At 47.8% G+C, this 13,721-nt stretch overlaps 1 protein-coding gene across 10 annotated transcripts; it reads left to right on the forward strand.

Moving 5' to 3' along the window:
- Positions 1 to 1,593: 1,593 nt before the first annotated feature.
- On the forward strand, positions 1,594 to 13,460 carry LOC139812581 (probable G-protein coupled receptor CG31760). 10 transcript variants are annotated; one of them, XM_071777540.1, is made up of 20 exons: positions 1,723 to 1,864; positions 2,562 to 2,662; positions 2,919 to 3,015; positions 4,216 to 4,379; positions 4,957 to 5,118; positions 5,224 to 5,428; positions 5,758 to 5,992; positions 7,484 to 7,618; positions 7,741 to 7,909; positions 7,998 to 8,145; positions 8,220 to 8,352; positions 8,430 to 8,583; positions 8,679 to 8,788; positions 9,055 to 9,269; positions 9,352 to 9,490; positions 9,576 to 9,681; positions 9,871 to 10,014; positions 10,262 to 10,444; positions 10,858 to 11,082; positions 11,161 to 13,460. In XM_071777540.1, exons 5-19 carry the CDS (start codon positions 4,978 to 4,980, stop codon positions 11,059 to 11,061), a joined length of 2,421 nt encoding a protein of 806 aa, XP_071633641.1. In that variant the 5' UTR covers positions 1,723 to 1,864; positions 2,562 to 2,662; positions 2,919 to 3,015; positions 4,216 to 4,379; positions 4,957 to 4,977; the 3' UTR covers positions 11,062 to 11,082; positions 11,161 to 13,460. The 10 variants fall into 10 exon arrangements, with proteins under 10 accessions (XP_071633677.1, XP_071633641.1, XP_071633659.1 ...); XM_071777558.1 differs by lacking the exon at positions 1,723 to 1,864 and adding an exon at positions 1,875 to 2,469; XM_071777549.1 differs by lacking the exon at positions 1,723 to 1,864 and having other exon boundaries at positions 2,476 to 2,662.
- The last annotated feature ends 261 nt before the right edge of the window (positions 13,461 to 13,721 follow it).

A 13,721-nucleotide genomic window follows, 5' to 3' on the forward strand; every position in this document is an offset into this window, starting at 1 on the left:
CGATCGCCGACACAATTTCGCAACAATGTAACCACCGAGGCCTTGATCGTCGCGATGCGTGCCAGATGCGCGACGAAAAGGTCGGGCCAAGGCGCGTTTGTAAGCTCGAACACGTGCGGCTTAAAAATCTCGCCTCTCGTCGGTATTTTCCATCAATTTTATTCCACTCATCTTGTCTTACATGTCGCGCGCTTCGCATCGCGATCCGGACACGTGCGTCCGGGACTTTTCCGCTTTTATTCGCGCTTCTATTCGTCGGGTATGAGAGCTCGCGGAGACGAAGCTCGTCGGCGAGGGGATGTATCGTTATTGTCCCCGTTGTCGTCGCGCGATCTCGTGACTTCGCACAACAGATAGAACGATATCGTCGCCGGCGCTGACGAGCTTATTGTGGACTTGCGCGTGTGTGAGTTGACTTATTGGCTCTCCGTTCAGGCGGACGATCACGTCGCCCGCTTGCAGACCAGCTGTGTGGGCCAGGCCTTCGATCGTCACCTTCAACACATAAGCGGGTTTAATGATAATCGTGAAAACAACGGGAGAAAGAAAAATATATCGTTTTAATTCGAAAATAGCTACTCGAGTGTCTCGCGGCAACATGATTGATTACTTTTAGATTTTAATCGGACTCGGGACTTTATAACTCGGGGGGTGTTCGAGGAGAATCACAAGTGATTTGTCTTGTCGCGTGCCTGTCGCAAAATTCAGATATCGATCAGAGCTGTATCTTACCCTGACGACGGTTAAAGGAAAAGCGAAGTCCACGCCTCCGGAGAGCCGAAAGCCCCACGGCTGATTGTTACATCGCGACAGTTTAACGTCGGTGGTGAGGACGTCGCTCGCCATGTCGGGGGATTTAGCGCAATGGCGAACAATTCGTCTTGCCTGAAAGCAAACTTTTGGTCCACGTGTTTTTCAATTGTCTGCAAAATTGCGACCGTTTTTCAATCTTAAATCTAAAATCTCACGGGTTTAAATCTAACTAAGAGACCGCAAAATCTCTTCTTTCTTTTTATGCTCACCACGACGATCCTGTTACTCAAATCAGATCACCCCGCGGTCGAGCACGCCTGATGGGGTACGAGCGACGATCGATGATCGCTGTCCGCTGATCGTCTTTCGGCGTCTGCATCGCGACGCGATTCGAATTTCGTCCCTCGCCCGCATAGAGAAGAGAAAGACAGAGGGAGAGAGAGAGAGAGAGAGAGAGAGAGAGTTGCGCCCGCGCTGAAGCTACATCCTATTTCCGATACGACAAGGGGGATGACATGCGCGAGGCGCGTCCACCAGTTTCGTACGACGAGTATACGCGCCAGACGAGCGGAGGAAAGCCGCGGGACGATCGAATTGGTTTCCGATCTGGTCGGAGATCGGCGAAGGGACGCGCACCGATCAGCGCGTTGAATGATCTCCTCTCGTCGCCGACCTCGTCAGTCGTCACCCCCCCTCTCCCCCTCATCGACTCTCCTCCCTCGAAAACCTCTCGGTTCATCTCCGCGGTGTCATCTCCTCTCTCGCGCGCCGTGCCGCGAACGTATCGGGGCGAAGGGCGCACGCCCCGACGACGGGGGTGACCCCCGACCCCGGCCCCGGCTCCGGGTCCCGGCGATACAGCTGAGTCCGTGAGTCCTCGTTGTGTCACGAGCGAGTCCAGTCACACTCCGGACTACCCTCGACTCGGGGAAAAACTTTATACGTGGACCCGCGCGTACCCCCCGTGTCAACGTGTGCGCGCTGCCGGGCATGCCGCGCCGCAACAAATCGCGTGCCTTTCCTCCCGGCTAATTGGCAATCGTCCCTCCGGACGATCTCCCGCTTCGCGCGCGTCCATTACGCGGGAAGCGAGGTGCGTTAAATGCCGAGGGTAAGTGGGACGAGATTATTCGCTGTTCGCCGGACACGATTCGTGTCCCAAGTCCCAACATCCTCGATACGACCACCCTGTGCCTTCTCGACTCTGCCGCGACAATTTTTTTGCATTCTTCCGGCGCGTTACGCGACGTCCGCGTTATATAACAGATTGCCCTCGCGAGAGGGGAGGGGGACACGTTTTTGAAAAAGATATTACTCATTAAGAGATCTCTCTCGACACGCCGCGTAGAAATTTTTCGCGCGCGCGACACACTTCGCGCGCGTTGATTTCGCTTGTTTTCTTCTCTACATCGCGACACGCTTGATTTTTCGGTATTTCGCAGTCGAGAATTAATTCGGCGAAGTGGACGAGACTGGCGATTTCTCCGGTTTCTCGGTGGTTCGTCATGTGATCCGTCTTTTGCGGAAATACGATACGACGGAGTCGGTAAAAACGATAAACAAACTGGCGTGTATTTTGAACTTTAAAATAATACATATATATACGTGCACACACGCATATACATAAATAGCGAGAACTGTCGATATCCAGATTTATCGATTTTTCGAAAAAAAAAAAAAAAATAAAGTGCGTCACTCGCAGTCACGTCGTAATAGGTAGCTGTCCGCAATAAATTACAAATGAGCACGTACGCGTGCAGTGTGTGTGTGTGTGTGCGGGCGGATACATTATATTATTAATATTTCAGTGATCGGTGGAGTGTCATGGTTCCGGTGAATGGAGATGTCCACCGCTTACGAGTAGCCTCGACTCGCTGCGTGCGGATACGCTTCCGTGCAGTCTCTCCGCGTAAGTTTCACCGCGTTACGTGCGTCAAGTTAATATAGGCCCGTCTACGTAATTCGTGCCAGAATTTAGGATGGAAGGAGAATTTTAGGAGAATCCCCCCGCCTCCATTCGTGATTTTACGCGCCGTGACCCGTGTAATGCGAAAAACACGTGAAGAATCGAAATGCAATGCATACGTAAAATATATATTAAAATACATATACATATATTCCAATTATAAATAAGAACCTATCCTGAAATTTGACGCAAATTACAGATTATTCAAGGTGGATTTACGACCTCATCCATGCAGAATCATACAAATCGTCGCAAATAAACGAAGAACTGGAATAAATTCTCACAAAACGAAAGGGGTAGGCGTGAATAAGCGTAAATTACGAACTCTAGATTGCAGACTAAACTCCCGTTTCGATGCTCGGTTTAGTTTGGCGTATCGCGTGAAATAAAGTTAGGTGGAGAGAGACGGAGAGGGAGAGAGAGAGAGAGAAAGAGATCGGGAGATAGCACGAGAGAGATACGACGCGAGAGGAAAGCGAGGCTCGAAGAGAGGGGTGAGGACGCGCGGGTTCTGGGGGTAGCTGTGCCATGCCAGTGGCTGCATCGATCGTTTTCTACTGACGCTACAGCGCCCGTCTCCTACGGATGGACAATGCGACCTCGTCGCGCCAGAAAAATACTGTAAATCGCGATAACGAACGCGTTTATATCGCGAGACTCGACTGGAAGTCGGCAACCGTCCCGTCGCCGTCCAAACGACGGCTGAAATGGCACGATTGACAACGTCGCGCGTATCGATCGCGAACCGATCAGCGACTTACACGAGCGAGACTCTCGCTCTCGTTCCCCCCGCGCGCGTCCCTTTTTAATCGATCGCGCGTTTTGTTTTGTATAGGTACGTAGCGAGTACTTTTTCTTTTTAATCGAGCACGCGCTAACGAACTTTCGCTCTTTCTCTTTCTCTTTCGGTCTCGCGATCGATCTCGAACGTTTCCCGCAAGGAGAAACGATTGCCTTCTAATGCTTTCTTCTCGTCCGGAGGGTACGATCGCGCGACGCGCAACCGAGATGGCCAGGCGGGCGCGAGCGAGGCCGAGGGTTGAAGGGGTTGTCGTCTGTCGAGATTTGTTCAAGGTTGAACGAGCCTCACGTATCGTTTGTCAAAGGCCGGCTAAGTCGCTGGAAAATGGACTCTCCTGTGCTCTCCTATGCCGACCGTTCTATTTTGCGACACGCCGAGGAAAACGAGACGAAATCGAGCGACCGGACCGCGCCGCGCCGATAGCGATAGCCGATGCCAGTAATATTCCCGACGCTGTCCGAGGCGTGCGCGTTCTACCTACTCGGTTTTAAAATAGCAAAATACTCCAGCGCGAACGGGCGTGAGAAGGAGAAGGAGGCGGAGAAGGTTCTCCGTTCTATCGAACGGCTAATTAGTCTGGCTAATAATTAATCCATCAATTTGTGATCGATCGCCGTTCGATCGCGCGGCGCGTACGGCCTGGTGCGATGGAGCGTGCCGTCTACCGTTTTGCGTTATCTGTTTCTCGACGTAGGCGCGACGGTGTTTCCCCGCGACGGTGTTTCTTCGACGGGAAGTCGAGAGGGCTGAAGGATCACAGGTGGAAACATGCCCGGACGATCGCCGGCAAGGGCGTACGAGCGGCCCACTACGAGCGAGGGTCGCGGGCTCGCCGCCACTTGAATGTCACCGCCGGAGGTGAGAGATAGCTCTGCGGTGAAGTAAGATATTTTGGTGATACGAGGCATCGGCGAGAGAGCGAGAGTGAGAGAACCCCGTAACGATCCTCCCAGCCGTCGAGTTTCAGAGTTAAACCAAAGTTACCGCAAGCTGCCCGCGATATTTCGCACCTATACGGCTAATTTATTTATCGATGAGGCGGAGGAGATCGTTAACCCTTCGTAGTCACACTGGGTCAATTTGACCCGCGCTCATTAGGTATATAGAGACCGTAAATCATGTATTCGTTCACGATTTTTTTTCAACATGTTGCCATTTGATTTCTTACAAAACCGCAGTTGTTTTATATTCTAGAATGTTCAAGGTATGTTCCAGAATTATTTGAACCCGATCGGACCGATACCATTAAAATGGCAACCATTCAAAATCGAGACTGGGTCAATATGACCCAGTATGACTAGAACGATATTCTAGAGAAGTGTGACTACGAAGGGTTAACTCGAGATGTCACCAAATTACCTTATCTTAGCCCCCTCGATAAATATATTATTCTCGAGTAAATCAACATCTCGGAGCTTTCTCGTTTCGTTACAAGAACAAATGACCAGGGCGCGGGATGGGCGAGTCCTGGCTCTCGGTCCTACTCGCTGCCACGCTGACAACGATGACGATGATGGCGGTGACGACGAAGGCCGACTCATCCTCGACGCCGTCTCTGTCGACGACCGCTCGTGACGACATCGTCGACTCCAAACGGGTTTGTTTTTCTTCATCGACGCTTATCCCGACTCGACTATCGATTAGGATCCATCGCGATTCCCGACCTTTAATTCTAACGCGCCGTTCTCCGATTCTTCCGAAGGCGGCCATCGAGGAAGCCCTGGACGTGATAGAGGCGGCATCGACGGGTTCCTTGGGCGAAGTTTGCGTCAGCACGGCGGGTTTTAAATCTCTTCCGGCTGGCGTCGTCCTGGACCCGAGGCGTTACGACACGGCGCGTCAGAAGGCCGACATGACCGCTATGGTGCTACGGAATCTCGGGGCTGCTGAGGCGATGCGACGTGACGGTGAGTCGAGGCCATGACGGTCAGGGAATACTAATCTCGGATCATCGTATAAAGGAGAGCGTTCTTCCCTTGGAACGCAACGTACAATTGAACATTTGACGCGCGCGTTGTTTAGCGAAATAAAAGACGGCTATTCAAGCGTGACAAATGATCCGGAATTAGTGACCCCAATCTACTTCCCTTCCTCTACCTGCCGCTTATTGGCGGCACCTGTTGCGCGCGGCTAGCATGGCAATGCGCCGCGCGCCGAAGGTGATCGTTTAACACACGGCGGTCGTGGAACCGGCCGAGGATGTTCGCTAAAAAAAAAAAAAAACGGAATTGCGTAGCTCTTTTAGACGCCCTGACCAAGTCCCTGCTCGTGTCGGTGGACGACGCGGTGGAGGCGAGGGTGATCGCGCTCAACGCGTCCACCGGCACGGTGATCACCGCGGTGTGGCTGAAACGCAGCCCCGGGAGCGTCGGCGAGCCCTCCGAGGTCGAGAGCCACGCGGTCCAGCCCGGATCGCAGCCGGATCCCAGCCTGCCGTGGTTCGAGAACGCAGGCGGCAGCGCCGAATTAAGGTTCGCGCCTCGTCGCACCCTATCGCGCAACTGTATATCTGGCAGAAGCCAAACTTTCTGAAATCTTTCATCTTCCATTATTCAGCGTCAGTAATACTGTACGGCCCGTTACGGACGATACAATTGCTGGAGAGGTGAATCCCACACGAAGAAATAGAACTGAATTCTTTTTTATTTTTATCTTTGATTTTCTCGAAGTCCCTCGCGCGTAAAGAAGACTTTTTTTTCATATACATTTTTTATAGAGTTTTCTTCTCAATTGTATCTTCGATAACGGACCACCCTATATTTCTTCCTAAAAATATTAGCACGCACGCACGCACGCACACGCACCTTTTCAGCACTGTCTTGCACCCTGTCACGCACCCTGTTCATGCTTAAAATGTTGTTTTTCTCTTCTATCGGTGAAGTATAGAATCGAAAGATACGGGTCTGTCCACAAAAAGATTTTATTTAGATTTTATTCAGAAGAAACAAGACTTACATGTCATATTTTATGTGCTTTGAATTAAAATTAAAACGTTTAAATTATAAATCATTTATATTATTTTAGAGATAACATATCTTGAAGATTTATTGCGATTCCAATATAATTATTATTAATTGTCCATAATTTCCCTGTTCAAAAATATTATATTACAAAATTAATATTTTTATTCCAAGCATATTCATTAAATTAATTCATAGATAATAATCAATAGATACGACATGCTTTAGTAAAGAACCACGAGAAACTACTCGAAATCATACTGTAATGTAAATTTATTACCTGCCTTTGATTAGCAATTCTAACTTATTTACATTTGAGTAAGAAAACCACAAAAAACTGCTCGAAATCATACTGTAATGTAAATTGATTACCTGCCTTTGATAAGCAATTCTAACTTATTTACATTTGAGTAAAAAACTGCTCGAAATTATACTGTAATATATTGATTATCTGGCTTTGATTGGAACAATTCTAAGTTATTTACATTTGATAAATATTTATCTTTTCGTTTTTAAAACGTAATCATGAATATTTAACGAAGAAGTCTTACAATAGCTATTTTATCCCTGAGTTTATATGCGTTACTCCAGAGTCCAGAACTCAAATGTTTAAAATGTAAATCTATAAAAAAAAATGTATAAATATTAACGGTGGACAGACCCATATACGTCGAAAACAATTCGCTAGAAGAGAATCGCGCTGATCTTGCATAGGGGCGCTCCACGATCATTCATCATCCCTCATCATCCCGTACTAGCGTCAAGTCATAGAAACTCGATAGTTACTCGCGGACGATTCTGAAATACGCGATTTTGCAAGAGACTTTGAGAAACCTTGTGTCGCCGTGTTTCAATCAACGGCCATTAGCGAGCGATACCGGGGGATGACCGTGAAGTGCCGGGGCGTTTATACGACTTTCGTTGCACGAAAGAAAACGTGTGTTCACCAGAAGAAATGTCGAAGTTTCTATGGCGGCTTGTGGCGTTTGCGTGTGATCTCAGGTCACCGAAATTCATGCAGTCACCGCCGATTGAATCCTACAGGGGTTGGTGGACCATCCCGTACTTCTCCTGCAAAACTCGCCGCTGGCTCATTTCGTATAGCGTCAACGTGAAGCCGCCGGATGTCCGACCCGGGTTGGTATATACAGCTCTCGCTTGTGGAAAAAAAGAACTTTGTCTAATTTAACGCTCGTTCGTAAATAAACTACTTCTGACGAAACTCGATCGTTTTTCTTTTTGGTCTTCTTTCCTTGAAGGGTGCGGGAGTTTATCAGTATGGATATCGATATAAGCGGGCTGGAGGTGAACCAGTGCGAGGCCCCGGCGCAAAACCGTGACAAAGCAAACGACGGACTCGAGGCATCCTCGAGCAATCAGATAGCCTTTTTTAGGGGCACCCACAAGTGTCACGCCGATACCACGCAAGTAAATGTCGCAAACGTGACCTCCGCGGCCTATATTATTCTCACGAATCGGGAAATGATAAAAAGTAAGAACTCTCTTTTTGATTTAGTGCGTGTATCAGGGGCCCGGCAGCCGAGTGAATGAAAACGGGGTGGGCGCTGGTTGGGCGAAAGGCGCGTACGTGTGTAAGTGTCGGCAAGGCTTTTACAGCGTCAGCCATCATCGGTTGGGTGATTTCCACGGAATTCTCGTGGAAGGTCAGACTCAGACTTATTGTTGTATATTTGTCGGTTGTCTCGTGCATCTAATCCTCCGGTCATATTTATTACAGCCGCGTGGAAGGAAATGAGGGAGAACAAAAGTGACTCCTACGAGAGGGTATTTCTATGTCTGCGCTGCGCCCCGGGCTGCGCCAGGTGCAAAGGCCCCGAGCCTTGCTTGGCGACGTACAACTGGCCGTTTAGGTACTCTCTCGAACTGTCCGTATTTTTTAATTCTGTCGCTCGACAATCGTTATCTCAATCGTGTGTCACTCTTTAAGAATCTCGCTGCTAGCTGTTTCAATTTTCTGCGCGTTGGGCACCATCATCCTGGTGGCGTACATGTATCAGCATCGTAAACTAAAGGTATTCAAGGTCGCTTCCCCGATATTTCTGTCTATCACGCTTCTGGGCTGCGCCTTGATGTATCTCGAGGTAAGTGGAGAAACGCTCTATCCCCTTTTCTTTTCTCTTAAAAGTTTCCCGTTTTGTGCTAGTTTATACTAATCAGGAACTCTCGTACGCTGTAGATGGCCGCTATATTCCCGGTCCTCGATATGTATTCATGCATCGCCACAAAGTGGACGAGGCACATGGGATTCTGCGTCTCGTATACGGCGTTGCTGATGAAAACCTGGCGGTAAGCAGCTGCGATAAGCGCCATCACATCGTTGAAAGTACGGGCGGGTAAAGAATTGAAAAAAGTTAAAGTTTGTTTCGTGAAATAAAGCGATTCTCGATTTCAAAGTCTAATCACTGGCTTTTTTTTCAAGAGAAATTAATGATAAAGATACTGCGCCTCAGTAAATTTGTTGCGACTGGTCCGCTTGCATCTTCAGCGCTTCAGTTTTATAACTCGGTCTTCCGCGGTGGCGGAGAAATCCGAATAAATGTGTTTGTCCGCAGGGTTTCGCTTACATACCGGGTGAAAAGCGCCCACAAAGTTAAGCTGACGGACAAACAGCTGCTACAATGGATGGTGCCCATCCTGCTGGTGATGCTGATCTATCTCGGCACGTGGACCGTCAGCTCGCCGCCTTACGCTGAGGTAATCACGGATAATCACGACTTGAAGTTCTACCAGTGTTCTTACAACTGGTGGGATCACAGCTTGGCTATCGGTAAGTATAATACGGAAACGATTCCACGATTTCTTTATCTCAGAACGCCAGTGAAGTGATCGATAAACGATTCTGCTTTAAGGTGAAATTCTCTTTCTCGCCTGGGGCATAAAGGTATGTTACAACGTGCGAAACGCGGAGAGTCTGTTTAACGAGGCCCGTTTGATAAGTTACGCCATTTACAATATAGCCGCGGTGAATATAACCATGATAGCCATTCAGTACGTAGTCAACGCAAATATATTATTACATATGAAACCTATCTTGCGACAATACGTTATATATCATCGAATAAATTGTCCGTAGCCTCTTCATATTTCCTCGTGCCGGGCCGGATATCAAATACCTGTTAGGCTTCCTGCGGACTCAGCTCTCGACGTCCGTTACGGTCTTCCTCGTATTCGGCCCTAAAGTAAGACAATTACGGACGATCATAATCATTGTGGACATTGAAAAGATCAGTCTTTTAATATTAAAACAGCCCCGTGTGGAAAACAGTCTTCCTCTGAGAAATCGGATCGGTCTTTTCAATATCCATTCTTTTTATGCTTTTATTCTCTCTGATTGTAATTGCTGATTTATTTCCAATCGGTGTGTTCAGGTAATCAGAGTATTGCGAGGCCAGGGGGATCAGTGGGACAGTCGAGCGAGAGCACGCGGCGTCACCGCGAGCTTCTCTCTGAACGGAATTGGTTTGGTGCCGGAGGAGACGACGGATTTATTTCAGGAAAACGAAGAGCTTAAGGTACGCTCTTGTTCCCCTTTGTACATCTTTATGGGCGGTATTCATATAGTCAGATCTTATATTAAGATTGTCTCGAGTTTATCTTCAGACGTTGTACGACTCGTTTTACTGGCTACGGAGTATTTAAAGATGAACTTAAGACGATCTTACATAATATAATCTGACTATGAATGCCGGTCTGTGTTGACGACGTGAATTCGAATTCGAAACTTCAACTTTTTGCCCCGTCGTGAATTCTCTGTATCAGGAGGAGATTCAGAAGTTGGCCGCGCGAATCGAATTCATGAAGATAGTGCACATGGAGATGCACAACCGACACATCAAGCCGAAGATGGGCGGTTACTTCAGCACGCACGGTCACGGTCACGGGCATCCATCCGCCAGCCAGAGTCCCATCGCCAAGAGCTCGACGGCCAGCTTTATTCTCAAAGTATGTACCTAAATCGTTTCACTCCCTTCGCCATTCGATCAACTTTTAGGACATACGGAATTTCTGGACCCGGCGACGCGAGCGAAATAAATTACCGTCGTTCTTTCTGAGAAATTTGATTTTACCGTTTACATTAATTTACTCTTGTCACGTTTTAAAGATTGCCGAGATAAGTCTCTATCTTCTACGAAAAGTGTCGTGGATAAAAATTATCTCGCGAAACTCCTCATTCCTCTTTTTTCCCCTCGTCGAATCTTTTAGACGTGTGTTGTATAAACGCGGACAGGAAATGGAATCGCGGATATGGCAAAGTTCGCGCGAAAACTTCCGCACCAGTCCGTTTTCTCGTATCCGTATTTGTACGAGTCCGCTAAGAGAGCGTCTTGGGAAATAAATTGGAGTAATTTATTGAGCAGACGGCCGTGGAGCGAGGTGCAACGGCAGCCGCGGCCGCGGCCGTCGAGGACTCGACCTTTCCGTCCGGAAGTCTCCACAGAGCGCGAAGGTCGGAGATGCTGAGGGAGAGGAAGGCGGAGAGGGAGAGGGAGCGCGAAAAGGAGCGGAACAAGGATAAAGAACAGAAGGAGAGGCCGCGATCGAGTGCCGAGAAGGTTTGACTAGTGGTCAATAGCGAGGAGGTAAAGAACTTTGACCCATTTACCCTATCGCGCTAATCAGCACGAATCGGTCTAAATTCATCTTTCTCTTGTCGACAGGTGTGGTTGTGACGAAGACAGTGTCCCGACGAAAGTAGGAACACCCGAAGAAGTCGGAGAAAGAGGAGGAAGAAGAAACTGGAGATATTCAGGTTGTATCCTCTAAAGGACAGGAGACTGCCCGTATTCGTATGAAACGCCATATAATCAAAAACTCATCGCGATCACTGTCTTCGCGCCGTTGTGTGATAGCGATATCTTCGTAATCAATTCCTAGGTGTACGATATATCTCTTAATTGAAATCAAAATCTTTGATGAATCTGAGACACGCGGACAAGCGAAAGGCGACGGCGACGGCGAGTATTTCGTGTCTCCGTTTATTTTTGTAACCAGCGGCTGTCAAGAGCGGGCAATTCTATTACTCGTATAAATCGATATCTCTCGTTTCTTCTGATATAATATACAAAAAGCGCGCTCTCTCTCTCTTTCTCGAATGACACGCCGTTGGCGCGACGACGAAATGTACAGGAAATTGTATTTAAAGAAATATAGGGAAGTTTCATCGAGAGATTCGAACGGAACGATCGAAATGAAACCGCGATACTAAAGCTGTCACAAATGCACAAAGGACGCGCGAGGCGAGTTCCGCGAGTCGTCGTCGTCGTCTTCAACGGTACCCTTCGCTTTCCGCAAGCGCGCGCGCGCGGCGTCGTCGTCATCGTTGCGAGCATCCGATAGAATTGTAAGAAACGCGTGACTCTGAGTTATCTCCTTGTCAAAATCGTTTTTAATACGGGGCGCAATAAGCGCGCCGACTTTTGCCGAGCAGCGTCAAAGCCGTGTAGGCATTTCGATATTAAGGACAGCGAAGGGCGCGAAGATGCCTTTCTTAAATGTTACATTAAGTCGTCGTATTCCCGGATTTCAAATAGCACCGTTTCCGGCGGCTTTATCACGCCGGGGTGACACATCGTCCTCCTCATCGTCCCGTCGACGAATATCTAAATACCACAATTTGAATGTGAATGTTTAATTTAAGCGAGTAATATAATACGAGTATAACAGGCGCGTATTTTCCCCGACTTGAACGCTCGACAAGTTTAACGCGTTATAAGTATTGCCATTGAATACGAAATGCAGAATCATTTTCGTTTGCACGTTTAAGTTTGTGACCTCATTTGCGAATCGTACACATTCGAGGTGAGACGCAAACTCTCCCTCGTGGCTCTCATTTGTATACCGCCTTATCCGATTTGTATTGCATTTTGCTCGTTTCCGAACGTAGAATCACATTTCGAGTTGCGAACAACCGAGCGATAATTATTCGTAACAGATTTGTATAAATGTTACATGTGACAATAAAGTTACACAACGGGCTGTAAAAAAAAGAAGAAGAGATATCAACTTTGCTGACGATCGTAGATTCGCGTTTGGGGAAAAAAGACGATAAGGAGAAAAAAAAAGAATGAAAAAAGCCTGAAAAGAGAGTAGAGACATAAAATCGTGCGATAAAGCGATTGACAGTCGATGAAATCTTTGCCTTGTTAGTTTACACTTTTTTAAGGGTGCTTACGTTTTCACGAGATAGAACGCTGTTATCGTAGATCGCGTATACAGTCGTGCGTTGACAACGACCGACAGAAATATTGCTGTTCGTGTCTAAGATATTTATCGTAACACATAATAATTGTTGAATAATGTGGGGGAAGGGGAGGCGCAGAAATATATGGATGATAGATATATGTGTATGTGCGTTGCCAGTACAACGTAAGATAATATTCGATGACGAAAGTCGAATGTAGTAAACTCTGCGCGAGATTTTCACGTCTATCGATCGGGTTGCATTTTATTTTCTTACGGATATCGCGCGATAGAGCGTCCGCTTGAAAATAGAAATCGGTTTTGGCCCGCCCGAATTCGTTCCCTTTTACGCACAATCGATGTTTTTCATCAACGACACTTTTCCAGTAGTTTTTAAGTCGTTCCTGCATTATCGGAGCGTCCAAAGACGACGCTCGCCGTGAACATGATTTTTAATGAGGAAATTTTTCACACTTCTCTCGCACAAGTTTATCCAGTTTCGATTTAGGAACGAAGATGTAGATTTTTCGCCGAGAAGAGAATTGTCAATTGAAGAGTTTAGAGAGCGCGGTGAATCAATTTTGGGGATCGCCACAAAGTCGAATCTGTCGCGCGGAGAAGCCTGGCTTTAGACTCGCGACGGCATTGTACTACATCCGTTTTAGGAGGATTGAACGGTGGCCGGCACAATAAGATTCCCATTCTCGTTTCCGATTAAGTACAAATAAAAAACGCGAGATAAGGCCCTCGTTGCGTTATAGAGCACTCTGCGCTTGATGTAAAATCGTAAGATGCGCCAAGAAGCTTGTGACGCGCGCGATAGCTCGCGACAATAGTAATCGTAAGAGACGAAACGCTTTCGGTGTTGCGTGTTATACGTGTGAAAAATCCGCGGGTGCGTGGAGTCGCGCCGAGGTCGACGAGCGAGTTGCGAGTTCGATCCACGTAGATCCTGTTTTAGCGTATATAAACTCCGGCGTTATTTTTTCGATACGAAGGGAAGGAGGCGAGATTTCCGCGTGCCGAGCACGTGCGCGCG

Source organism: Temnothorax longispinosus, chromosome 1 (assembly GCF_030848805.1).
Source record: "Temnothorax longispinosus isolate EJ_2023e chromosome 1, Tlon_JGU_v1, whole genome shotgun sequence".
In the NCBI taxonomy this organism is placed as follows: domain Eukaryota; kingdom Metazoa; phylum Arthropoda; class Insecta; order Hymenoptera; family Formicidae; genus Temnothorax; species Temnothorax longispinosus.

What these genes read in the sequence shown, in the direction of transcription:
- LOC139812581 (XM_071777501.1), top strand. Translation starts at nt 4,169, where the DNA reads ATGGAGCGTGCCGTCTACCGTTTTGCGTTATCTGTTTCTCGACGTAGG. An exon ending in GTCACGCCGATACCACGCAA is followed by an intron (nt 7,910 to 7,997) that starts GTAAATGTCGCA and finishes TTTTTGATTTAG; the next exon opens with TGCGTGTATCAGGGGCCCGG. An exon ending in TCCTCGTATTCGGCCCTAAA is followed by an intron (nt 9,682 to 9,870) that starts GTAAGACAATTA and finishes CGGTGTGTTCAG; the next exon opens with GTAATCAGAGTATTGCGAGG.